The 27,791-nt window shown below is 43.6% G+C and overlaps 1 protein-coding gene across 2 annotated transcripts in view; it reads right to left on the bottom strand.

The window, feature by feature from the left end:
* Positions 1–27,791, bottom strand: part of ND-42 (NADH dehydrogenase (ubiquinone) subunit ND-42) — a 96,403-nt gene that overhangs the window by 61,930 nt on the left and 6,682 nt on the right. The window contains exons 1-3 of one of the 2 annotated variants that reach the window (XM_067126013.1): positions 17,450–17,625; positions 16,238–16,330; positions 15,652–15,840 (exon numbers count right to left, since the gene is read on the bottom strand). In XM_067126013.1, the coding sequence (XP_066982114.1) occupies positions 15,652–15,840; positions 16,238–16,330 (282 nt within the window). In that variant the 5' untranslated portion in view covers positions 17,450–17,625. Of the gene's footprint in view, positions 1–15,651; positions 15,841–16,237; positions 16,331–17,449; positions 17,626–27,791 lie in introns of those variants that run through there. The other variant, XM_067126012.1, reaches the window with a different exon arrangement.

Below are 27,791 nucleotides of genomic sequence, written 5' to 3'. Positions count from 1 at the left end.
AAGATGTGAGGGAATATGCAAGCATATTTGAAGGTTCCTTCAATCAAGCATTAGCCTAACTCTTTCCTCATACATCGAAGAGGAAAGAACGGGGAAAAGGAAGCAGACTTCCATTTTCTTCCATGGGGAAGCTTCTGCAAGATGACAGGGTACCGAGGCAATTAGCTCTAGCCGGCTGGCATTTCCTGAATCGGGAACACGGGAGAGGTGGTGGGATGAAAGTTCGATGGAAAGAATTGCCGAGACCTAAGGCATCAGCAGTTACAATCTTCTTCTGAAGTCTAGGACTTCTTAGCTAAGGAGTTGAGGGGGGCTGGCTTGAACTCAAGGTCGAGTTGAGATGACTAAGACCCAAAGTTCTTGGCCATTGTCCAAAGGACAAGTCAGTGCCCTAATGGGAACCTTCATTACCGGGGTATCTGGCAAATCTCTGAAAGAGAAAGGCAGAACCAAGTAAAGGTTCGTTCCCAAGGGTCGAGCCAACTCAGGACTTACTGAAACCGGAGATCCGATTGGGACAAAGTCCTTCTTCTTAGCACCAGAATTGCCCAAAAAACTGCAGTCGGCAAGACCCTCCGAGGCAAGAAGAATTCATATTCTGTCGAGGCAGGGGTGGAAGCTTAGTGTCTCGACCTGAATTAACTCCTTCAAGAAAAAGAATTCATCAGGTCAAGAACGCTCTCGGAAGCCAGGACAGTGGCGGTCCCTGACACTCTTGGCCCCTCGGAAACAGCAAGGGTTGTGAGTGATGAAGGTTATTCATTGGGGGAGCCGCGGTCCTGTCCCGGGGATCCTCGCGCCGATTCGTCGGTGTGAAGTTCCCCGAGAACACGGGGGCGATCGTAACTTGAAGAGGAAGACCCTCGCTGTTTCCGATGCGTGAAACTCCTGTACCTCTCCCCTTGGAGGAAGACCTTGACAGATCCCATGAAACCCTCCTCGGCTACCTGGTTATAATACAAGAGAATTGGGGGACCGATATCCAAAGCACGACAGGCAGCCGAACTCCGAAAGAAAATTTCGTCGGAGCTCTCTCTGTCCGTCTCGCGCCTCTCGTAACAACCGAGAGGAGAAGAGAACAGGTGAGGAGAAAAGAGTATCCCTACCTGTCCTGCCAGTATGATAAGCAGGAGAGGCGGACCGTGAGCAATAATCGACCGAAGGAGATTACTGCCACACGGGGAAGGAAGAGCACTTGTGCCGTGGCAAACCGCTTTCCTGGGAAGAGCAAAAAAAGTTCACTTGAACATAGCCGAGAACCTGAACCGGAAAAAACCGAGTAGGGCCGAGCTGATCACATGAATGCGATCCAGCTGGTCGGTATGCGGACTGGGAGGCGGGGCGGGCCAAGCCAGTCTGGCAAGCAGCCGAGAGCCAGTCTGGCAAGCCAAGCCAGCCAGTCTGGCAAGCAAGCCGAGCCAGAAGTTGGCAAGCCGAGTCAGTCAGTCGTAAGTGCGACCGGGGCCGAGCGAGCCAATTGCGCAAAACACAATCATAACTGGGCAGGCCGGACTCGTCTGCTGTGAACAATTGCTAGTTTCCCGAACTCTAAACTCCTTCAAGGCGAGGCCCCTCGAGAAGAAGGTTCAAAGGGAATTCTGTGTCTGCTATCTTGCATGCTCCAAACCCTAAACTTCCGGACACAAGAACGAAGCCCGCCCGAGCAACAAAGCAGCTGGCGGGCAGTATCGAGACACCTGGCGTCGCGGCACACCGACACCTGGGTGTCCCGGCAACCAGACACCTGGGTGTCTCGGCACTTTCTCTTGTCCTGTGCCTCTTGTAAGGAGAGCGCTCGTGATTCATAGAATTCGAGATACCCACGAGACTTCCGAAAATCAGGAGCGGCTGCTTTGTTTCCTAATAGATCGAAAGAGCCAAGCACAGAACCAGTCTTAGACGCCCAGACTTCCAAGACTGACAACGAGGGTGGCCTCGAGAGGCCGCTCTCAAGGCCCCAAACGCAAGATCCCACAGGAGAATGCGAATCGGTCAACGAGAGAAACTTGTCTCCTGGAAGAGAGTCAGTCCCTTAGAAGTCCCGCAGGACTCCCAAAGTGAATCTCTTCCCTGCTTCTTCTGGTGTTCGAACCGAGAGGATTGAGACACCAGGCTGGGAACCCGACCAAGCACTGGCAAACACTCGGGGAGCGCTTGCGGTGCTGGCAGGAAGAGGAACCAAGACACCTGGGTGCCTCGGCCCTTTCTCTCGCACTGCTCCCGAACTGGGCCCAGGAAAATCTCTCCAGACCAGATCGGGATACTCGATGTTCCATAGAATCTCGAGCACTCAAGCAGCTTCGCGAATGAGCGCCCGAAGCAGCCCCATCTTAGAGGCGGAACCTCTAAGACTCAGGAACAGGATCGCAAACTGAGGTCTGCGCCCGTGGCTTCCAAACACAAAAAACCCAGGGCTATGCAATCGGTTTCCCTAACCCAAAGGTCAGGAAGAGCCAACGAGAGACCCACTGCCTCCTCGGAAGGAGGCAGTCCCTAGATGTCCAAGGGCATCAAGGGCAAGAAGCAGCATTCCTTTCCTTCGGCCGATGGAGGTCTGTCCGATTCTTGGGACCCCCTTGGACCTCGGGAGAGGAAGGGAAGACGCAGCAGAAGATGAAATCGAAGATAAGATGAAGAAGATGGCGGCTACTTCCACAGGACGGCTTCCTTCACCTCCACTCCGACATCTACAGGATGGTGGACATGAAACATCGTAACCTCCAGGGTAGTCCGGCAGGAACACAACGGATGCAGCCAGGACACCACCATCAGGAGAAGCATGATCAGGACAGCCGATGCAGGAGCTACGGCAGCAATTCGGAAGGCAGGAGCTACTGCAATGGCCAGGAACATCACCTCAACAGGACGACTTCCTACATCTTCACACCGACATCTTCTACAGGATGGTGGACATCGTAACCTCTGGGGCAGCTGGCAGGAACGCATGGAAGCGGCCCTGGGCATGACCGCCAGAAGCGGCAGGAATGATCAGGACAGCCGATGCAGGAGCTATGCAACGGCCAGGAACGTCACTTCCACAAGGCGACTTCCTTCCCTTTCATGCCAACATCTTCTACAGGATGGCAGACATCGTAACCTCCAGGGCAGCTGGCAGGAACACAACTGAAGCGGCTCCGGGCACGATCACTAGGAGAAGAAGCGGGCATGATCAGGACATCAAATGCAGGAGCTACGTTAGCGGTTCGGAAGGCAGGGGCTACTGCAACGGACAGAATGTCATTTGAAAGTCACCAGCAGCGACAGGAGCGACCAGGGCGGCTGCGGCAGGAGACCAGGAGAGCAGCCCAGAGACTGTCGCGGCAGGAGACCAGGAGAGCAGCCCAGAGACTGTCGTCGAGTTGACAAGAACATAACACAGGGAACAGCAGGAGCAGATGGACCACAGATATGCAGGAAGCATTGCAACAGCATACATGAAAACCAGCAATGACAGCGATCGATCTACATCGGCGGGAACAGAGCCAGAGCGATCCCGACGTAGAAATATGTCATCTAATCAGGTATTGTGGTCGATCCCGAAGCAACACTGAATGAATGTCGGGACTGCTTCATGCAAGATATTCTTGATATATCCAGCCAACTACTGCTGTGTCTGCGATGCTCACTGCCAACCTGAAAGAAAAACAAAGATGATTAGTAGAGGGAGTCTCCTCCCGCTACAAGGGGAACAGCCCTACGCAGCGGGAGGAGGTACTCTAGACGAGGTCGCTCGATCGCTCCCCCCCCCTTCGCCCGACGAGCGAGCGAAGAGGGCGAGGAGAGAGATCTACTAAGGGGAGAAGGAAGAACCTACCGAAAGAGAAAAAAGGACGGAGGGGAGGCCACCAAGGGCGCCGTGGAAGCGGAACTTATCGACGACGGCCGTGACCTCCCACTCGGCCCGCAAATCTCTAAGCACAGGCGGCGAGAAACACTCAGCATAAGTAGGAAGAAATTAGTGATGCCCCTTACACACGGAGGGCGGAAGCCCAAGAAGGGAACTAACTCTTACGTCCCGATGGATGTAGGGGAGTGAAGATATTGCGTCCCAAACTATATCTCCGAAAGTACAGGGGCGCCTTCAGTATTTACGTAAAGGGCCGCTGAAAAGAAGCATTACCACTGGGTTACGCTACTCCAGTTATGCCCTTGGCCATCAAACCCAAGACACAGGCAGGGAACAATGACTTACGCAAGGTTATCACAAATCATGGGTTTGTATTAATAAAAATCAAACACATGTATATATAAACAAAAATACAGAAAGATCCCACCGGGATAATAAGAGCTTAACGACAGTCAGGCAGAGAGAACGAAAAACACGTCAGCAACGCATGATGGCCGAAAGCAAACTGGAATGTTTACATCCGGGCAGGCGGGTATCCCCGCCTACCTGGAGGTAGTTACTGCCTAACCACCTTGCTCAAGAGTTTAATGGCCGTTTCCAGCCTACGCCTGAAAGTAATCCCTAATGTAAAGGACCGAGGGTTTGTATATTGTGTCGGAACAAAAAGCTGGTTGAAGTATGTCATGAAAATCTGGGGATGAATGGAACCAGATCTTTTCTGCTTACATACGCCTCACCTTTGTTACGTAAGCTTTTGGCTACATTTTGCTTCCAATTAGCAAAGCCCCGGACTCTCTTTCTGCCCCTGGAAGGTCCTGGAACATTGTCATCTACGTTCGTGTCGGACATGATGAAGAGGAACCAGTATTATTAATGAATAAAGAACAAAAAGAAGCACATTAAATCCAAAAGCGATCATGGGGAAGGAAGGTACAAGAATGTTTTTTATTGCAGTGATAGCCAGCAGCTCCGCTGATGGCTAGCCTTTCTCATTGGCCGTGCGGGAGGTGTGGCAGGGCGTCTGGACTCATGATTGGTTTATGCACCATGGGTGCTTGCAACTCTCTGCCATCCAGACCAACCAGTGCAGCCATGTGCAACGTCACTAAGGAAAAGAAGTAATGTTACAAAACGAGAATTTCGACCTTGTTGTTGCGGGAAATTTGAACTGAAATTTCTTCTCCCGACAACTAGAGGGTTAGAGAGGACGTTAGTGTGCTTAACTCCAAATCGGCGACAGTGTCGCTTACGACACTCTGCCGTTAGGCGCCTCAATTGCTTCTTGCAGCTCTCCATTCCACCACCACTTTTCTCCTCCCGACACTCCTTATCCGCTGGTTCTTCCCACCAGCTCCTCTGCTCCCCCCACACATATTTCTCTCATGTCTGCCCACATATTTTCAACTCTGGTACCCTGTCCAACTTCTATGTTCACCCTTTCCTGCCATCTCTGTCCCACAGTCCTCCTAAATTGCTCCCCCTTTTCTCCTTTAACTTCCCAAATACTAATTCTAGGTCTCCTCTTTCTCTTTTTGGGTTTCCTCCCTCTCATTTTCAAATCTATCACCACCAACCTACATTGTTTAACACATGCTTCTCCCAAGATCACTTAGCAGTTCATCACATTGCTTTTGTTGGCTCCTCTAACCAGTATGTAATCTATTTGGCTTTGCACTCTCCGCTTTCATACATTATCAAGTGTTTATCCAACTTCTGAAACCATGTGTTCATACACGCCAATTCAAAACTCTGAGTCATCTCCAATATATAATCCCCATCTTCGTTTCTAATTCCAAACCCATAGCCTCCGTATACCTCCTCATCTATTCTCTTTCCCACCCAGCCATTCATATCAGCCCCTATTATTAGTTTCTCCTCCTCCCTCACTGTTCTAATGACAGCCTCAAACTCTTGTCTAAACAATTCTTTCTCTTACTCTTGGCACCCCATCTGAGGAGCGTATGCTGATATTACTACTTTGTCCCCTATTATTACTGGAATCTTTAAAAGCCTATTTTCTCTCTTTACTTCTACCACTTTTTCCTTCCAGTTGTTACTAAAATCCCAACTCCATTTCTTCCCCCTCGTCACCCACTGTAATAAAGCCTATACCCATTTCCTATCTCTCTAGTTCCACTCCCCTTGCACCTAGTCCCCTACACACACAAGAAATCTATCCTCCTCCTCTCCATCACGTCTACTATCTCCCTCAGTCTTCCTGTTAGAGTACCAATGTTCCACATACCTGCTCTAATCTTCCTTTCTTTCACTAACTTCTTTGGCCGCAGTCGTGAACCCTGCGGTACCCCTCGTCCATTTATCACGTCGGTAGAGGGATTCTGACGCATGTCACTTACAGGGGACGCCCTAGCCGCATTCATATTTTTTACAACAACATCAGACACGGTTCATTGCTCAGCAAGGGGTTTTTAGGACCACATGCCCTTGCTGTTATCAACCACGGTTATTGGCTGTGGGCCTTGCCTTTGACTAAAAAGTCCACCTGCAGCACTTCCACAGTTATTGGCAGTGGACTAGCCTTTTGCTAAAAATTAAGACTGCAACGCAGCAGTTTCCACAGTTATCGGCGGTGGGCCTGGCCTTTTACTAAAAAGTAAGGCTGCAAGGCAGCAGCTGTCCTTTTAGTAGCCTTTTACGACAAGCAGGACCTACGGTGGTAGTATTCTTACACCCCTACCACAAGGTAGATCTGTTACATTGTGGCCCAAATTGAGTGGAAGTCAAAATTGTATTTTCTTGAATGTGCCATGTTAGTCGAGCATTTACCATTTTCTCTAGTAATTTGCATAAACAACTTGTTAAAGAAACTGGTCTGTAATTTTTTACATTACTGGGATCTTTTCCAGGTTTGGGGACAGGAATAATTATAGCTTTACGCCATTCATCAGGAAATAAATTACAAAGCCATTAGTGGTTATAAAACTCTAATAAGTAAGTCTTTGCCAAAGGTGCTAAATGGCAGATCATTTCAAAACAAATACTGCCACCTCCAGGGGCAGATTTATTGCTGCTCAACAGAGCAAATTCCAACTCTTCCGTATTCAATTTTCTATTATAATATACAGTACTGTATATCTTCTGTTTCAAAATTTATTGTTATTAATTCTATACTATTTTTATTTGTGCAGAAATGCTCATCTAAATTTTTTTTACTAATTACTTTTGCTAAATTTTCTATTACAAGTTCCTCATTGGATGGGCTGGTATCGCTTTCGGCTAGCACTCTGCTGGGCCCACGTGCTATTCTCCGACCAGCCAATGAAGAATTTGAGAAATTTATTTCTATTGATAAAAATTCATTTCTTGTTATAATGTGGTTCAAATTCCACAATAAGCTGTAATCCCCGTTGCTAGGTAACCAAATGGTTCTTAGCCATATAAAATAAATCTAATCCTTCCGGCCAGCCCTAGGAGAGCTGTTAATCAGCTCAGTGGTCTGGTTAAACTAAGGTATACCCAACTTTTTTTTCTCCTATTACATTACTTATCTCTTTGGGATCAAGCATACTTTTCCCATCTTTTATTATGGCATGTCTAGGTGGTTTAACATGGGTACCATTTACTTTCCTGAATTTTTCCCATATTTTTTGTATGGGAGTATTATTGAAGAGATCTGATACATATTTCCTCCATGAAATGATTCTTCCTTGAATTACTTCCCTTTTAAATCTGCAGATATTTTGTTATATAGAGGTTTTAATGTATCAATTTCTAATAATAAAATATAGTAATTTTTTGTAAAGTTCCTTCTAATATCGGTAATGTTTTGTTTATTTTACTAAACTTTCTATTCAAATTATCTAATCGTCTTCCAATTTGGTGTTTTATTTTTATCAAATCTGTTAGTTTTTCAGACCACCATGGGACTTTGTGTTTTGTTGGATGCAATTTGGATTTTGGTATTGCTTTATCAGCAGCATTTTTAATTAAATCAACAAGAAAATTATTAGTTTCATTATGGTCTTTTAAATATTCAAATGGTGGGATATACCCAGTGTGGAATTCATAATGCTCCCAATCTGCTCTATAAATGTTATATTGAGGGACGTGCTTGGTGTGATTATTTTGTAACAATGAAATTATTAGAAAATGATCATGTGTACATAAGTCATCAACTGTGTTCCAATCCAATCTGTCAACTATGTTTGTTGTACATAGAGTTAAGTCGATTGAGGAAAATGTTCCATGCGTTTTAGAAAAATATGTGCTGATTTCGTTATCAGTTATACAGCACGTCATATGAATCTATGATTTCTTCTACTTTACTTCCTGCTCTACAGTGAACCCTCGTTTATCACAGTAGATAGGTTCCAGAACTGGCCGCGATAGCTGAAAATCCGCGAAGTAGGGACACCATATTTACAGTATTTATTTAACATGTATTCAGACTTTTAAAACCCTCCCTTTACATAGTACTGTTAACAAACCACCCTTTACAGTAATGTACAGATATCTACAATACGTACATACAGTACACAGGCACAAATGATAAGCAATAAAACAGTAAGTGAACATAAAAAAATAGAAAGATTGTTATGGTGCGTACTGTACAATTGTACAGTATTTTACTCACCACGATAGAGTTGGAAGTTACAATAAAGCCCTCCTCGTATGTACTGTTAACAAACCACCCTTTAATGTACAGAACACTTAATGCATGTACAGTACCCTAATCTAAAACAGGCACTAATATTAAAATGTTAGAATATTAAAGTATATAAAGAAATAAAGATTGTTACTGTACCCACCATGAAAGAAGTTGAAGAAAAACTTGAATGATGATGGCGATGAATTTGCTGCACAGTAGAAATGATGATGATGAAGCTGATGATGTCTTCTACTGTGCAGCCAATGATTGTATTTTACGTCTCTTCAGACTGAGGTGTCTTTTCCTGGGACACCTCTTCAACTTCTTCCTGGGACACTTCTTCAATTTCTTCCAAGGCATAGTAGCAGGAGATAACTGGCTCTTTTTCAGGCTGGAAGAACATTGTGATCAAGGAAGTTGCTGCACAAGTTGCTTTTTTCCCTCTATCAGAAAAGCATCCTGTTTAATATGGTCATGTCTTCATCGATTTTGTTTTTTCACTAGAACTGCATGAGAACGAACCATATCCTCGTCCCATTCTTGTGACAATTCTTTTCAGCTCCTTACAGTTTACCTGCAGAGCTTGGCAAACCGTTCTAATGTTAAGCCTGTTTCTTTGACAACAATTCTTTTAAGTCTCTTCCTGTGGTTCATTTTTTCCTCACTGGCTGATTTTGTCATCAATCTTTGAGGTCTAAATGTAAAAGAGTTATGTCGGCTGGGAATGGCAGTCCAACAACTAACTCAGCATCTTCAGTGCCAGCTAATCCAGTCGCCAAACCCGTCACCTCCAATTATCGCAGCCAACTGCACAGATTTCCGTACTGCAGAGTGTTGAATCTCGCAGGCGCCCCAGACCAGCTATAGTTAGATAAACAATCTCAGACCACAACAGGATGTCCAGCTCGCGTTAAAGGTATGCAGGTTTCATTTCTTGCAGTGCCTTCTGGATGTTCTAAAGGCACGGGACTTAAATGGCACTGGATGAATGATCGCCTTCAAATTGAATGTTTCATCTTCATCTTCTTGCTTTGTTTAAGGTGGCATCCACAACGCAACGAATCCGCCAAGTATTCTTGGCAGAATGAGGGCCAATTGAACGCAGTGATAACCCCTGGTCCATCGGTTGAATTAAGGACAAAAGTGTTGGGTGGCAGGAACTCAACATCTGAATGCCCTCATGCTGAAAGATCATTAACATTCCATGTCCACCAAATTTATCCAACAGGAGAAGGATCTTAAATGGCAAGCCCCACTCTCTAAGAAAAATATTTACCATTGACTTGTGGGATAAAACACTGGTGGAACCAGTTGGAGGTCAGCATCTTAATGACCAATCCATGCAACACTGGATTATGCATCAATACACGGAAGGAGATTCAATATTTTTATTTTTCAAAAGCACCTGGGTTTTCTCAGACTTATAAACTAAGCCCTTGGCTTTAGCAAAAATCCTTAGTGAGCATTGCCACAAGTTGACTCATGTCATTGCAGGGTAACACGATCTTTTTGTGCCCTCTGCAACAAAAAAGCCAGAGGCTTTGGCTTAGCTTCTTTGAACAGATGTGAAAGTTCTGTCAGAACTGATGACATTCATTCTCTTCCAAAACAAACCTTTGTTCAGATCCATATTAAAGACTTGTTATTTTAAGCTTGTATCCACCTTCAGCGATAACAATTCTTGAGCCACCAAGTCTCATTCCAAGTTTCAAAGACAAACGACTGTGTCAGAAATTCCAGAACTTGCCTCATAAATCTGGGAAACACTTTTTCAAAGGATGTGGGTTTCTGAAATCATCTGATCTTTCAAAAACGTTATCATGTCTAAAGCTGGGAATCAGTGGATCATCCCTGCTTTGAGGTTCATCTACATCATCTTCTGTGCCTCTTCCTCTTCTTCAGTTTGTAGGGATGGTTGAGCATGGGGCATCATCTTGAGGTTCCTTTGGAGCATCAAAATTCTCATACAACCTCAAAGCTCATCAGTTCAATGGTGTTCCTGATACAAGAGGAATATTTTCTTCTTCCGACACTCAAATCCAGATTGACAAAGCACCATTCCCAGTCTGATGGGACTCTCAGTCTATTTAGGAAGAAACCTGGTTGAAATGCTACATCAGTTTCAGTATCTGACTTACTAAAGGTGATGGCAGCCGGAGATCTTAGCAAATATGTGGAATGTTAGTCTGTCCTTCTTAAGGGGGTTGTTCACCACTGCAGTGATGGAAAAAATCGAAAAATCCATGCAAAATTTTCTGACTATATTTTATAATGGCATCATACATATTTCAGACTATCTTCTGGACAGAAAGTTTTATTAAAAAATTTGCACCAGTTTAGGTGTTATAACATTCAAACAGTAACCCTTTCAAAGAAAAATTACATTTTTTCACTGCAATATAATGTAATATAATGTCAGTATATCACTTTAGTAATTTCCTTTGATACAATCTATGAAATAATAATATCTAATCTTGTTTATATGGCAACCAGCCTGTGGACCTCCAAATGGTCAGGATCAAGGCGCAAAGTGACAGACAAGAATGCCAATTCCATCAGGGCAATTTCCTAAGGCAGTGCCAACAAGACAGATAGTTCAGTTCAGGCAGCAAAGCTGCAGAGCTTGACTAAGTAAGATGGGTCTGCTGTCCTCCAACCTGAGGCTAGTCTTCAGGGACTGGAAAAGTTCTCATGAGGAAGCTGACACTCGCATCTTCCATCTAAATATGCCACATTTAGCAAAGACCATATTAAAGCAAATGACAAGATCTTCTTGTTATATATTTTGGCTTTTCCAAATCTGTCACAAAAACATCAAACTGTGTAACAGCAAGCAAATAAATACACAGAGATTGCAAAATGATGTCGTATATCTCAAAACTAAAGTTATGCTCATTTCAAACAAAAGCAGTGTCAGCCTTCCGAAAAGGGCAAAAGCTAAATAAATTGTCTACAAACAAATCCAGAGTTTTTTTCATTTTGTCCTGAAAATTTTTGGGGAATTTTTTTCCAAAAAATCAATCTGCTGGCACTTTCAAAAAGGCTGAAAAATATTCATTAAAAAAAGAAAAAAAAAAACTTTCCAAAAGGGCTCTCCTACTTTGTTCTAATATATAATATCTGTCTACCACCAGTGTCATCTGAGCTCTTAGTTTGGCAAAAGTTATGGATGGCAAATGCATTTTGAAAAATTTTTTAGGTGGGAGTTGCCAGCAGCTAAAATGGCAGGCTGTCGGGAAGACAAAAAAGCTATGGTTCCAGTCCTCTTGCCCTAAATGTGACAAAAAATAAACCCAGGCACAAAATTTGAAACTGATTCATTAAAAACACTTATCCTCGAGTTTTAAGGTGAAAAACATAGATTTTATCAAACGCTTAGTCCTCATTTCTCTTATAAAACTTTGGTTAAGTCTTATATCTCAAAACTAAATGTTATTACATTTCAGTTGAAAATGCATCTTCCTGTCTGATCACACCGATCTCAATAAACAAAAACAAATGAAAGCTAAATAAATTGTCTACAAAAAAAGAGAGTTTTTTTATTTTGTCCCATCTTGGTTTATTCATTTTAAGAATTTTTTCAAAAAATCAATCGAAGTTTTTTAAAAAAAAAGTCGAGGTTTAAAAAAAAAAAAAAAACGAAAAATATTCATAAAAAACATAGAAAAAAAATTGAAAAAATGCTCTCTTACTTTGTTCTAATATATAATATCTGTCTACCACGTAAATTTGAGCTCTTAGTTTGTTTCACTATCTGAAGTTATGGAGGAATCTGATGCATTTTGAAAAATTTTTTTTTTGGGGGCTGGAAGTTACCAGCTAATGGGGGGCGCGGAAGATCGAAAGAAAATTATGGTTACAGTCATTTGCCCTATTTTGTTGCAGAAACCCAGGCACAAAATTTGAAACTGATTCATTAAAAACACTCCTTCGGAGTTATTAGCTTGAAAAACGAATTTATCAAGCGCTTCCCAACTTACTGTCTCTTCCGGTGGATTCATTTTCTTCCTCACTGGCTGATTTTGTCAGGTCTTCGAGGTCTCGTCAGTTAACGGCCTTCCTTCCAACAACATATCGAAAGTGTCACCTTCTCAGCAATCGTCATCATTTTCCGTTGGTGTTTAGGCTCAGTACCAGCCTTAGCAGAAGCAGAACGCTTGGGAGCCATTGTAGGGGTTAAACAAAGTTAAAAAAAGTTCAACTTCAAACACACACTGTCACGCACAGCACTGGTAATGTAAACAGCATCTATCTACCGAGAGAGCGGAAATGAAGTGGCCGTGAGAAGATGCTGCGGGTCAGAGACAAGGGAAGCTGCTGCGGGTCGGAGAAACGGTCAAAACACCAATCACAGGCGAGATTACAAACCTTGGGAGCTGATTCGTCATCTATCACCAATGGAACCAATCACAGCCCATCTTACATGCTAGTTTCAAATTCAAATATACTTTACGCTATTTTATGCTTTTTTTGTTGTAGTAGTATAGGTTTATTCGAGATGTGATTTTTGCAACAAACAATATTATTGGATGCAGTACAAAAGATTCATGGAAAAGATGCACATTCATTACATTTGTATTTTATAATTAGTATATATGTAGCCATCAGCAGCCTTACACCATTCAAATATGACAATGTCAGACTGCATCTGATTAGCATTTCATGTTCAGTTTAATTTTACTAGTACTATAATGAATTATCATATGATCACATTCTCTTTTTGTTTAATTTCATTTTTGTACTGAATTATATGTCATAATGCAATGAACCAACAGTACTAGCAGATATTAATAATTATTAATGGAATTAATGAAATATTTGGGTCTTCATATATCGCGACTATTTTTGAAATTTCAGAAAATCCGCTATATATTTTCTCTTATAATATACATACGTAATGGAAAAAATCCGCGAAGTCGTGAATCCGCAATAGTCGAACCGCAAAGTAGCGAGGGTTCACTGTATTTGAGTCTGTGCAATTACAGTCCCACATCAGGCTGTGAGTGTTAAAATCACCTACTACTAATGTAGGTTCCTTGGCATTATTAAGTAAATCTTTAAGTTTGTCAAGGTCATAATTTTTATTAGGTTGGCTGTATAAATTATAAATTACATAATTATCGTTTTTTATTTGTATTTTAATACTCAATATTTGCAGATCAGTAAAGTTTACTGGTACTTTGTCATAACATACTTTGTTATAGCAGTAACTAAATTTCCTTCTTCCTCTCTAGATGTAGATGCTAAGGTATATTTACCTACTGTTGATATTGTTTTGTTGCCATGTTGTAAACATAATATCATTGGTTCATATTCTTTTGGAAATCATTGTATTTCTCCTAAATGTACAGTAATCTGGTCTGTAGACCATTTATGTTCCATTGTATAATATAGCTATTGAAAATATTTTATTATATAGTGGTTGAGTTTTACTCTTTTTTTTTTGTATTATCAACTAGGATTTTTTCTAATAATTTACTCACAACATTCATTTCTTTTTCTTTATAATATACTAAGTGCTCAATGCACATGCAACCTTTTTCATGGGTACTCAAATCTGTGGTTTCTTTTTTTCTATGTTTCATAAAATTTCTTGTAATGTTTGTTAAACCACCTTTTTGTTTTTGTTGTTATTGCACAATGCAATGAAACAATCATTACATCCACGTGTTATCATGTCCTGTATATTTCTTTCTTTATTTGTTCTTGTTGTACCAATTATTGGTGATGGGGTAATCTCTTCTCCCTTGACATAGTCATTGTTGTCTATGGTATGGTTGTCTTCCACTTCTTTGGTATTTCAGACTGTGACCACGTCCCCGATACTTCCTTGTTTTCTAGCAGAGCCCCACAATCCAGATCTGATGTGTTTGAATATAATGTGAGGTTGGAGCTCACAGGGTATAGAGATTTCCCTTCTGCAAATCTTCCTGTTATGAGCCACCACCGAAGGTCCTCTTGATTTCGGGAGTGATTGGAAAAACAAACTAGTCAGGAAGAATCTTCCTCTGCCAACTGGCCTTTAGAAAAAACTGTAACACCCTTGTGTGAAGTCTCCCTAATGGAACAAACTTTTCTGTGGATGAGTGTTTCCAGTAAACTCATCCACTCCTTGGCTGAGCATGACGTGAGAGAGAGGAAGTTCTGAACTGTCCGAATGCAGGCTTGGATACCGTTGTTGGACGGAAATGCCCGAAAAGTCCAAGAGTTGATCTTCATCCCAAAATATAGAATAGACTGATTCAGGACTAATTGGGATTTGTCTAGGTTTATCAACATGCCTAATTCTTGGGCTAACAGAAATGTCTTTTTGAGGTCCTCTGTGCAACTTGATTCTGAGGGGGTGTAGGAGCCAGTCGTCAAGATAGAGACAAATGTTGATCCCCATGAGATGTAGCCACTTTGCTAACAGGGCGAGGACACGGGTGAAAGCTTGAGGGTCTGTCGACAGTCCGAAGAACAGCGCTCGAAATTGGCAGACCTTGTCCTGGAACACAAACCACAGATGTTTCCTGGCTTCTGGGTGGACTGGAATGTGGAAATATGCATCCTGCATGTCTATAGTTGCCATCCAATCCCCTTGACGGAAGACAGAACTGAATGGGTGGTTTCCATTTTGAATTTTGTAGTCTGAACATAGAAATTCAGGGCGCTGATGTCCACAGGACAGATCTCCAACCTCCTGATGACTTTGGGACGCCACTTACAGTTGGATACTCTTGTACCAATACTGTAGAATAAGTAGAGAGTACCCGCAGTCTTGACAGTGTAAGTAGCCTAGGGTTCTTCAGCTATCCTTTGACTCCTTCAGAAGGATTTTCCAACCAAAAAAGCAGAAAGCAGTCTAGTTGAAACACATCATGCCCTTTATATTCCCACTGGAACAAAGATCATGCCCAAAGTAAAAGAGGGACCATCAGTATCATGAGACAATACAGAAACCAGTGAAAATCCAGTGGTGTTCCTAATCTAGAGAAATGACATTTTTAATTTGGTGTCACTACCAAGGTTCAGAATCCAGAAAGAAGAGCTGGATTTCACTCATCAATGTCAAAAAACTGTCAGAAAGTATTTCAACAAAGATATCATTTTCTAGTTGTTTCTCTGTGGGCAGGCATAGTAGTAAAGGTTCTAATACTCAAGACAAACCAGAAAATATTGACAAATGCAGAACTGCATCCATCACTTTTCTTACCTGAGCAAATTTAGTTTTTCCAGCAGCAATTGGTCCATCTACAACAATTATCTTTGAATTCTCATCCATCCTATGGGTTGTTTTATCAAGAAATGCTTGAAGTAAGCCATAAGAATTATCCTTGTACGGATAAGGTGCAGGGCGTTTGTAATCTCGTCCACGCAAAGCCTTACTCACAATTGTCGCAATCTGAAATAGATAATGTTTCAAGTGAGAAAATGTAGATTTAAGAGAAACTATTTTTGAACAGCCGGGTGTAGTAACTTTTAAAAATTAACTAAAATCAAACCTGCAGAAACCCACTTTTAATTTTAGTAAAACTTCTCTAAATACTGTACTGTATGTACAGGTTATCTTAAACCTTACTGAATATAAGCTTAGGAAACAATGCCTCAGCTGAAGGACTGATATCTTTAGGCCAAAAGCAAATTCACAAATCTAAACATTAATTCTATAAAACCTGAATGGCATTTACATTACTCTTCATCAGTAGCCAAAATATGATCCCTAAAACATCTCTAATGTGATTATTATTATTGTCTATAAGGGTCCCCATGGATTAATAACAATAAATAGTAAGAAGCACCTGAGGTTGAATTACAGCAGCTGGGGCAACAAGGCTGCGTCCAGCACGGCCTGTAAGGGAGATCACCCCTTTCCTAACAACAGACAACGCCATCTGGAAATAAAAACAAATGTACATCAGAATAAGAGAAACACTGTATTTAAAAAAAAAATTATTTTTTAATATTTTGAATAACAATTTGAATTTTCCCAAGTATGCGGACCACAGCCTTTTATATGGGAGTACCCTTCAGCGCATGCTGGAAACTGGTTGAAACTTGGTATCCAGGTATCTGACCAAATGAAAGACAGGTGAGGATGGGGGTGAGGTGGGAAAGTATCCCTCACTCACTGACTATCACCTTTGCTTTTCCTTTGGCCACAGGGACTGAGCAAGGCAGTTGGGGAGAGACTAAATAAAAAAAAAGTTTCTGGTTTGCATACCTGGGAAAAATACAACTTGACATCAAAAATTTGTTTTTTATTCTTACAGGTAAACCACTGCCTTCATTATGAGAGGCATGTTCCTCAGCAGAAAGGTCAGTCCCCTCTAACTGACAGTTGAAAGGCATCATGGAATTGCCATGATCCCAACTGCCTTGCAAGCAAAGGAACATGTCTCCTGTAACCTCCTACCAGTACAGCAAAAAATTTGGCCACAGCAGTAGGGACCTGGGCCAGAGTTGCTTGAGTTAAGAATGTTTCTGAGAATCACATCTCCTGTAAGAGACTTCATGTCAGGAGGCAGTTTAGCTCTTGCTATTACAAGTAAAGTGTTCAGGACTAAACCATACCAAGCCCGCTTTCCCCTTTGTTACATAAGAGGATGAGAGGACACTTCCCTATCCAAAATAGAGAATAGATACTTGAAGTGTATCCTGTAACTCGTCTGATTCTAGCGCATACTTAAGTTTGCACACCTCCTAAGGGAATGTGAGGAAAGGAATCAATCAATCCACTTTCACACCTCTCAGACTTACACCTGACCTTAAATACATTGGATGAAATACTAACTCAGTCTGAATCTGGAGCTTGGGTGATTACAGAACTTGTCAAGCAGCCACCACAGGCCCCAATGGAAAGGTGTCTAGGACTTAACAGTGACATCTGTCAGGTAGAATGACATCAAGGTAGTCTGACAATTCCAGATACCTGCTGGCATTACCTGAATAGCCAAAATGATATTTTCATAATAAAATTTAGTGTCCTATATACTTACTAAGTAATTACATACCTATACTTTCCACTTGTGCAGCAGCTTAAATTTTAAAATCTGCAGTAGCACTCCAATTGTTTAGTGTGGGTGACCAGTCCCACCCACTAACGGGAATACTAGGAATGACTTAGCAGATGACCTCATTCTGTTTCTGCCCTTATGTCCATCAGAGGGGAGGAGGGTAGGCACTGATTCTGTAATTAGGGTTAGTATGCTGTATATGAAACAATTTTATTATGAAAATATCACTTTCATAAAAGTAACTTATAAAAGTAACTTACCAAGTAATTTACACAGCTGAATCCCACATTGATAGGAGGTGGGATACATGGACATATTCCAATCCAAAACATTAAGTTATGTAATGAATTTGAAATAGACAAAACTGCTAGCATTGGAAAAAAAATGCTTGTTGTTCCTTATCAGCTAAAAGAGCTATTGCAGGAGAATACTGCCTCTGGGTGGTGGCCATCTTAACTTGTAGTGGCGCAGCAGTATAGAAAAGGATCGCCTCTACTCAAGTGGGAGCTTTGCAGTGAAGGAGTATTCCATTGGCTGGCAAAGCATCGTTAAGTGTCCTTGCCCTGGGCACAGTGCCACCCAGAGAGTGGTGGGTGCTCCAAGTACAGTGTGCCCCCCACCCCGGCACCCCAAAAAAATTGGCACCTTACCACAAGGTGAAGTGATAGAAGGAGAAAATCCCCTGCTTCCTCCCTCAGTGCCTTGCCAATTACTAATATTTGTCCCAAGGTACTGCAAAAAATTTTTTTCTTTTTAACATGTTTTGACCTTAAAGAAAAATGTTACAAGTGAAGGACTATTACACTTCCAGTGGGCCGATTGCCAAATGGAAGTGAGTGACATAATGAGCCTGAAAGCAAATGAGGTAGAGGCTATTCTGGCATCTTAGCTTTCCCTTAACAGGTAGGTAAATCAGTCTCCTGAATCTGAGAGTGCTTCTCAAAATTAAAGTTCATTGGAGATGAAAGACAATGCATCTATAGACAGAGGGCGAGACAGGATCTTGTCAGGACACCCTAGGTATGGATGGCCCTCTGATTATAAGCCCTGCTCAGGTAAAACCTGAAAGCTCAAACTATACATTTTGCTCACTCTCCCAGAGCCAGGGATGTCCGTCAATTACTTACGAGAGAAAGCATGGATCCTGTTTTTTTCTTAGACAGGAAAACGTAGTGTTAAAGCACGGACTGTCTCCCTGAGCAGAATCTACTCACTTGTCTTTACAGGCAGTCCTTGGTTATCAGCGGGGTTCCGTTCTGACAGTGTGATGATAACCAAAAGTCGCCGACAACCGAAAATCAGTGATTTTCGGCGCCTTTTCTGCCATTTTTGGGGCTTATCTGAAAATTGCTGATTTTTGGTTATCTTTTGAAGTGAGGTTGTCTGAGTAGATATGGATTGTGGAAGGAGTCATGGAGAGTCCACCAACAATCACATCTGGTTCGGGAACCATTATTCATGGTTCAGAATGGAACTAGGAGGGTCATTGTCACGTTGTGATAACTTGAAAACTTGTTCAGCCCTTCCTTGACCAAGCTGGAATGTGGAAGGGTGTAAAGGTCCAGGTTGAACCTGACTTGCAGCATGGCATAAGTTGCTCATGCAAGAGGGTTTAGGACTGGAGAACGAAAAGAGGTAGGCAAAGGTTCCTTGAGGTGCATACCGGGCCAAAATCTGCCTGTCCCATAGATTCTACAGATTCTACCAGACCAGGGGATCTAAGGTCCACTCGGCAAGAAAGACATGCTTCTGCGGTTCAGTGCATCCACCGAAACTTAATTAGTTTGCCCTGAAAACGTCGAGTGACTGGAAAACTCGTTTTGATATGCCCACTGTAGGAGTTCTCTGCTGGAGAGAGAGAGAGAGAGAGAGAGAGAGAGAGAGAGAGAGAGAGAGAGAGAGAGAGAGACCCCTTGCTTCCTTCTTCTCCATTTCCCGCCTAGGAAACTTCCCGAAGCTCGCCCATTTTTTTTTTTTTTTCTGCAGCTAAAGCCGAAAGAAAGAAATAAAACACCTAACCAATTATCTTAACATTAGAACTTCCGACAAATCTCACGAGAGAGCCCGAGGGAACGTAACAAGTCAAAGAAGATCTTACTATTAGAAATTTTCGGAAAGATAGAAAAATGTACTGCAAAGTGCTGAGCGGTAGCCAGCAATAGCCGAAAATGGAAGAATCTTGACTTTCCGAAGGAATAAAAGAAAACCAGCTATTTCGGTTATGGCAGGCCTAAAGATGGAATGACCTTCCTTACGACACAGACTTCCCCATGTCAAGTTGACCTGGTAAAGCTTAAGGGTTGACTTCTCAAGCTGAAAGAAACACTGTCTAGACATAGCTTTAGAGTGTCTGGACTGTCTGGCTGTTTGCTCGGCAGTCGCCCGCAACTAGGTTCATCACGCAAGAGTTTGGATGATAATGGTGAAAATGCGGTTGTCTAAAAGAACTTCCGCATGAGGAGGAACATCGGAACTTCCGTAAGGAGTATTAGAAATTCTGGAACCGCGAGCATTAGAGCCAGCAAGGAGCTAGAGTCATAGACGTCTTGACACTACCGCAATTCCTGATTACCTGATGAATGAGACCGAATGGCGGAAAGTATACACCTCTAAGTTCTAATGATCTTGTCTCCCCGCCCCGAGTTCTCAGATACAACAGGGCAGTTACGATGTCGCAAAGCAGACCCATTACTGTGTTGCACACTAGGACTGAGAAACACCTGAGGGCTTCCTTTACAGCCCTGAGGCTCCCGAAGGTTATGACTCCTCTCGTTCCCGATCCCTCCAGAGGTCCGAAGCCTGGGTTCCTCTAAGGTTGCTCCCCAACCTTGATATGAGGCATCTGAGTACAGATGAATGTCGGGAAGAGGGGAGACTATAGACCTTCTGGATGTCAGATGCGCTTCTTCTGACAATCACAGAAGATCTGACAAGCGAGAATCGTTCCAGATTATACCTGCATTGTCGATGTGGAAGTCCCAGCGATTCCTGAGACATACCTGAAGAGAAAGCATGCAGAGACACAAGACCCTGGAATATGAATGAGAGAGAGAGAGAGAGAGAGAGAGAGAGAGAGAGAGAGAGAGAGAGAGAGAGAGAGAGAGAGAGAGAGAGAGAGAGAGAGACCCCTTGCTTCCTTCTTCTCCATATGGTCAAGGACTGTGGTCTTGTGTCAAGATTACCACAGTCTAGTGTGAAATAGGGTTGAGAAGCACTGAAGCCGTAAGTGAAAAGCTTTCAGCTATCTGACAGAGATGAGAAATGAAGTTTTCATAATAAAACTAATATTGTAATACTTACCTGAACACCTGAATTAGCCCTGGTCACCTACCAGCCCGAACTACATCCCCATAGCTTTTACCCACTAAGTGGGTAATAAACTGTCAGCGTTACCAACGCTTACAGGAAAATCTAGTCAAATGAGTTACCTGAAGTACCGTTAGCAACACTGCTGCAAGTCCCGGCCGAGTGAGGCCGAGATACCCCAATTGCGTTATCCACCATTCAAATTGAAGTGGGGAGGAGGGTGGGAATCATTTAGGTGTTCAGGTAAGTATTACAACATTAGTTTTATTATGAAAACTTCATATTGCAATACACTCCCTAACACCTGAATTAGCCCGACTAACAAAATTTAGTGGAGGTGGGATCAATCTAATTCAGCCCGACCTGCCAACAGGGAAAGCAGGTAACTCATTATTCGCCTACTCTGTATAAATGAATGTATCCTCACCTGGTTATCCCACTCGGCAGGTGAGAATGTCTGTAGGGAGAGTACCCCCGACGTCAGTCTCATGTCTAGGTACTGTCTGAGTCGAGCTACCTCTCATGTGGTATTCAAACCTCCTCATGGATAGAGAGTAGCAAAATAAAAACAACCTACCATGTGGCTAATCACAGCCTCCCATGATTAGTGGAGAAACAATGAACCTCCCATGTGGCTAATCAAAGCACTCTCATTTATGGAGGGTCTGAGTCGAGCTACCTCTCATGTGGTATTCAAACCTCCTCATGGATAGAGAGTAGCAAAAAATAAAAACCAACCTACCATGTGGCTAATCATAGCCTCCCATGATTAGTGGAGAAACAGCGAACCTCCCATGTGGCTAATCAAAGCACTCTCATGTATGGAGGGGTACGATGAACCTCCCATGTGGCTAATCAAAGCACTCTCATGTATGGAGGGGTACGAAGAACCTCCCATGTGGCTATTGTAGCCTCTCATGTATGGAGGAGAAGTTGAGTGTGCAGGTCTTCGAGTTCTTCGCCGTCCGTTGCCGCCGATGTCTGCGCAGAAGAGGTTGAAGAAACCAAACCTGTCCACTGGATCTGCCTATCTTCACAGTACTAACGTCAAACTTAATATTCTCACTATGAACCCCGACTAACAGAGAATCCAAATTCCAAATTTCCTCAGACTGCGTTCATTACCTAGAGTTCCCCCCACGCTTAACATTACTACGTAATTATAAGACCGAGTTGGTCGTCGCAAAGGGACCAAGCAAGAAATTCTTCTTCGAAGAAAACTGAACGTCTTTTAGGTAGAAAGTCATGAAAACCAACACCGACTTCCAAGTGGTCGCCTCTAAGAACCTCTGCACTAAGAGAGTACCCCCTTAGCTAAATGAACGCACCCACGATAGAAGGGTTAGCGGCTACACACGAACTAAGAGAGTAACTTTCACGTAAAAAGGAGAACGATGCATCTCCCAAGTGACTATTCAGAGCCTACCAAGTAAGGAGGGAATGAGGCAGTGTGCCGAGCCGATGACCCTCCGCCCCTGCAGGTTGTGGCAAAGGCCGACGAGCGCAGAAGTATCCCAGCGCCCGGCCAGAAACAACCTAGGCTAGCCTAAGAGAGCACCTCTTTGGACTCTCGTGAGGGAAACTATCAAAGACTAGGATACTTAAGATGTACTAAACTTAAGTTTATGTGATTATACTATCACTATTGCTTAAGATTCTAAAGCCTAGAAGGAATTTCTCTATCTAGTTAACCTAATAATCACCGTGACTTTTCGTGAGTACTACCTTAGCTAAATGAGCGCACCCTAGATAATAGACTCACGCGTTAAACGTGGACTAAGTGAATAACGTTCCGAGTCTTCGCACTAAGAGAATACCACCTCAGCTAACTGAACGCACCCTAGATAGGAGAATTCGCCACTATACGCGGTGGGGCGAATTGAACGTCTCGTAAGTAAAGGAAGAAAACAAAGACAGACTCGCAAGTAAACTACCTCCAGAATAGAAAGCTCTGAACCATTCCTTAGAAAGGAAGATGAAGTGGACATACTCTGAATACTGTGTGGTAATGAAAAAAAAAAAAAAAAAACTGTTAAATACTAAATATAATGTCAGGTCAAATTAAATTGCGTTCAAGGGCATAAACCTCGCACCACATGAGAATCGTGAAGTGTGCCCGCAACTGTGTTCATGTAGTGAGCGCTCATGAACCAGGAATCAGGAACCCTTCTCCGAAAGTAACTAATCGCATCCTTGACAGCGGACAGGAAGGATTCCGCGGTGAGACAAGAAGTGTACACAGAAGCGGACGGAGTTTATCAACCTTTGATAAATATTCGCATCGGACATAAAGACATCCCCGCTGATGCCAGAACCAAACACTTGCAGATAAAGAACCTAAACGAACGAAGCAGAGTTTTAGCCTCGCCACGACTTCGGAAGAAGAGAAATACTTATCATTTCCCGCCTAGAAACTTCCAAGCTCGCCCTTTTTTTTTCTGCAGCTAAAGCCGAAAGAAAGAAATAAAACACCTAACCAATTATCTTAACATTAGAACTTCCGACAAATCTCACGAGAGAGCCCGAGGGAATGTAACAAGTCAAAGAAGATCTTACTATTAGAAATTTTCGGAAAGATAGAAAAATGTACTGCAAAGTGCTGAGCGGTAGCCAGCAATAGCCGAAAATGGAAGAATCTTTTACTTTCGAAGGAATAAAAGAAAACCAGCTATTTCGGTTATGGCAGGCCTAAAGATGGAATGACCTTCCTTACGACACAGACTTCCCCATGTCAAGTTGACCTGGTAAAAAACTTACGGGTTGACTTCTCAAGCTGAAAGAAACACTGTCTAGACATAGCTTTAGAGTGTCTGGACTGTCTAGCTGTTTGCTCGGCAGTCGCCCGCAACTAGGTTCATCACGCAAGAGTTTGGATGATAATGGTGAAAATGCGGTTGTCTAAAAGATCTTCCGCATGAGGAGGAACATCGGAACTTCCGTAAGGAGTATTAGAAATTCCGGAACCGCGAGCATTAGAGCCAGCAAGGAGCTAGAGTCATAGACGTCTTGACACTACCGCAATTCCTGATTACCTGATGAATGAGACCGAATGGCGGAAAGTATACACCTCTAAGTTCTAATGATCTTGTCTCCCCCCCCCCGAGTTCTCAGATACAACAGGGCAGTTACGATGTCGCAAAGCAGACCCATTACTGTGTTGCACACTAGGACTGAGAAACACCTGAGGGCTTCCTTTACAGCCCTGAGGCTCCCGAAGGATGACTCCTCGTTCCCGATCCTCCAGAGGCCCGAAGCCTGGGTTCCTCTGGGTTGCTCCCAACCTTGATATGAGGCATCTGAGTACAGATGAACGTCGGAAGAGGGGAGACTATAGACCTTCTGGATGTCAGATGCGCTTCTTCTGACAATCACAGACGATCCGACAAGCGAGAATCGTTCCAGTTAATCTGCATTCTCGATGTGGAAGTCCCAGCGATTCCTGAGACATACCTGAAAAAGAGAGAGAGAGAGAGAGAGAGAGAGAGAGAGAGAGAGAGAGAGAGAGAGAGAGAGAGAGAGAGAGAGAGAGAGAGAGAGAGAGAGAGAGAGAGAGAGAGAGAGAGAGAGAGAGAGAGAGAGAGAGAGAGAGAGAGAGAGAGAGAGAGAGAACATGCTCCCTAAGAGGCTTCTTCAAGTGGGTACCGGCTGTTCCCTGTTAGACAGGAACCCTCTACTTCCACATTTGTACCTTCAACAATGCATAATTGCCGACACTGGAGACATGAGTTAGAAGCAACAAGTTCGTTATACTGGCCACATCCCTTGAGCCCAGAGCAGCCACACTAATCATAGCTTGCTGTGACACTACTGCTGACGACGGCTACACGAGACAGACCATGGAGGAGATATCCTCCTCCCTAGAAGACTGTTGTAGAGCGCAAAAAGCGCCCTCAACAGAACCCTCTCCGAATGTCCGGATAGTGAGGTGGAAGCTTCAAAAGAAGCCCCTCCTCTCTGCCAAAGAACGCTGTACAGTCAGGCGACATGTTAGCCTGGTATGCCAGCCTTATTGACACCAAAGTGTTGAGGTGTCAGGCAGTACCAGACCGGAGGGAGAATCATCTTGTTTGAGCAACTACCAGTTCTGTCGCATACAGCGACTCGAACATCGTTGCTTCAGTAGTGTATGCTCCTCCGGAACCTTGGATTGAGGATAAGTGAGGAAGTCTACCATCCGCTTATACTCATTCTCATTGGCTGAAGGAGAACTAATATCCGGTACCGGATCCTCTTCTTCAAATGAACAATCCTTGTCAGACTGGTTCGACTGAGCCGGAGGATTGTCGGACTGGTCCGACCAAGCTGGAGGATTGTCGGACTGGTCCGACCGAGCCGGAACAGGAAAGAGGCAGGCCGATCCCTAGCAAACGCCGAACTCGAAAACCCGGAACTGCTACACCTGGGTGTGTGAGAAGGAAACCTGACGTATCAAACGCAAACATACTGGAGGCACCATAGTATAGGTTGCGCAAACCCCGCACCACCCAACATGGATGACGCATCACCCGGCCAGACCACGCCCACTCCTGAGAGCGAAGAGGCCGCAACACCCGAACCACTCAAATCCGGATGTATCAAAACCGCATGAGAATGGGAATCTGGAACTGAAGACCCGGAATCAACCCCGAACCAACATGGATGCCTAGACGGAGGGAAGAGAAAACCTGCCGGAGAGTTGAGAATGAAGAAGCCGAAGGAGGGAAGAAGGAAGAAGCCACACTCGGAGTAACCACTGGAGCGCCCAACGCCGACGTTGGACAGATGGAGAAGGTCCCAACCGGACCGAAACTCAAAGGAGTATTGAAGGGAAAGTTAAGAGGTACCGAACCGAAGGTAACAGAAGAGGGTAGTTACCAACTATCCTGGAGAATGGAAAGGCTGTGGAAACTATCGGTGCTGATACACTGAGCGCCGGCGCAGGCGAATCGCCGACTGCCGTAGCATCCGCAAGAATCGCGGAGGATACATTACAGTTAGGAAACTATCGGCGCTGATACACTGAACGCTGGCGCAGGCAAATCGCCGACTGCCGTAGCATCCGCAAGAATCGCGGAGGATACATTACAGTTAGGAACCCATAGAGAATGAAATAAGGAGTTGCTGACGCCTCTGCAAGCACCTGAGAAGCAACTAGACCGGATGCCTGAGAAACTACCGGATTTGCAAAAGGTGATAAGATGACGGATCCGTAAAAAATACCCCTTCCCTTAACCCCGAAGAGAGAGAGGGGGGCCACTGAGCTCTAAAATGCAGGGTTGAAGCAAGAAAACCTTGCTCTGCTGAGTTAAAAGCCAAGAAAACAGGATGCGCAGCAAAGACCCCGAGAGCCCTCCAAAGAGCGGACCAAAAAGAAGATTGAGAAGGGCAATGGAAGAAGGCTTAGAAGAAAAAGGAGAAAAAAAAAACGGGAAATTTCCGTAGCGGCCGAAGAGGCCAAGATTTCAAAGAAAATAGACTGGTTCCCCCCGCCCCTGATAATCTTGATAGACATTATCAAGCCAGAAAATTCTTTAAGACATGATCATGAATATTGGAAAAACTCGATCGCCAGAATAACCACCATCGCAAGACGAACAAAATTTTAAACCCCCAAAGGAAAAGGAACCTTTGAAGGAGGAGTATTCAAGGAAGAACAAAAATTCAGAACCAGATACATCAGAAACCAAATCTGAACGACCCTCCACGGATCTCGAAACCTTTGTTGCACAGAGCACGAAGCAGGAAACAAAACCGACGATTGATCTAAAAGAGAGACCTAAACCCAAAGACCACGCTCAACTACTTTTCCTGAATACTTCCTAATTAGAATTCCTACCCTTCTGAGTGATTCCTAATTCTAAATCCACCTTAGAACTTACGCTTTTTAGAGGAAGGGGGAAATCTGCTGCCAACACTGCCTGCTCCGCTGCTGGGGCCGCAGATCCTACCTTCGAGGTTTGAGGTTCTCCATGACCCCGGCACCCGTTAGGGGCTGGTTCTGGAACAGGCAGGGGGCTGAAAAGAACGATTAGTATCTACAACACTATTACTACTATCCTTATCTCTAGTTTCCGTTAATTTAGTCATAAAGCTAGAAAAATAGACTAGACATACTCAGCTAGTAACTTGTCCTCTAACTTTTTGAATAATTCTTCCATCTGATCTACCGACCAAGACTCGCCGCCTATCTGACTGATACTACACGGTGTCTTCCTACATAAAAACACAAACAGAATGTCGATCATGTTTGAGGGTACTCATCCTATGCTTGCTGAACGTGTAGGGCCGATGAGCGTCAGCATCTCTAGCAGAAGAAGGCTCTGTCATCGAAGATGTAAAAAAAAAGTGGAAGCATCGGCGCTAGCAGACGGCGACGTCTTCTTGTTTGACTTATCCAAACGAGTCCAAAGCCAAAATCAGGAGAGAAGTTCCAAATCCTATCAATAAAGTATCCATCCAGGAGAAAATGCGTTGAAAACATCCAAATCGTGATCTGATGTCCAAATTCTTGAATGGGGGTCGGGCTAAATGACCAAAAGTTCGCCTGATGTGGGACACACCCACACAGCATGGCGAACAAAAAGCAATTGGGGTATCTCGGCCGGGACTTGTAGCAGTGTTGCCAACGGTACTTCAGGTAACTCATTTGACTAGATTTTCCTGTAAGCGTTGGTAACGCTGACAGTTTATTACCCACTTAGTGGGTAAAAGCTATGGGGATGTAGTTCGGGCTGGTAGGTGACCAGGGCTAATTCAGGTGTTCAGGGAGTGTATTGCAATATACAGTACTTAGGACTGTGGTCTTGTGACAAGATTACCATAGTCTAGGTGTGAAGTAAGGTTGATAAGCGCTGAAGCCGTAAGTAAAAAGCTTTCAGCTATCTGACAGAGATGAGAATTCAGGCAGTCCCCAGTTAGCTGCGGGCTCGGTTAATGGCGATCTGGTTTTATGGGGCTTGTCTAGCGACAAAAATCGACAATTTTCGGCGCCGAAAATCTCCGATTTCCGCTTATTGGCATTGATAATTGGGTATTGGCGCCAATACATACCTAA

Source organism: Macrobrachium rosenbergii, chromosome 23, assembly GCF_040412425.1.
Source record: "Macrobrachium rosenbergii isolate ZJJX-2024 chromosome 23, ASM4041242v1, whole genome shotgun sequence".
In the NCBI taxonomy this organism is placed as follows: domain Eukaryota; kingdom Metazoa; phylum Arthropoda; class Malacostraca; order Decapoda; family Palaemonidae; genus Macrobrachium; species Macrobrachium rosenbergii.
The sequence above is the reverse complement of the archived record's forward strand: the minus strand, read 5'-3'. Positions and strand labels throughout refer to the sequence as shown.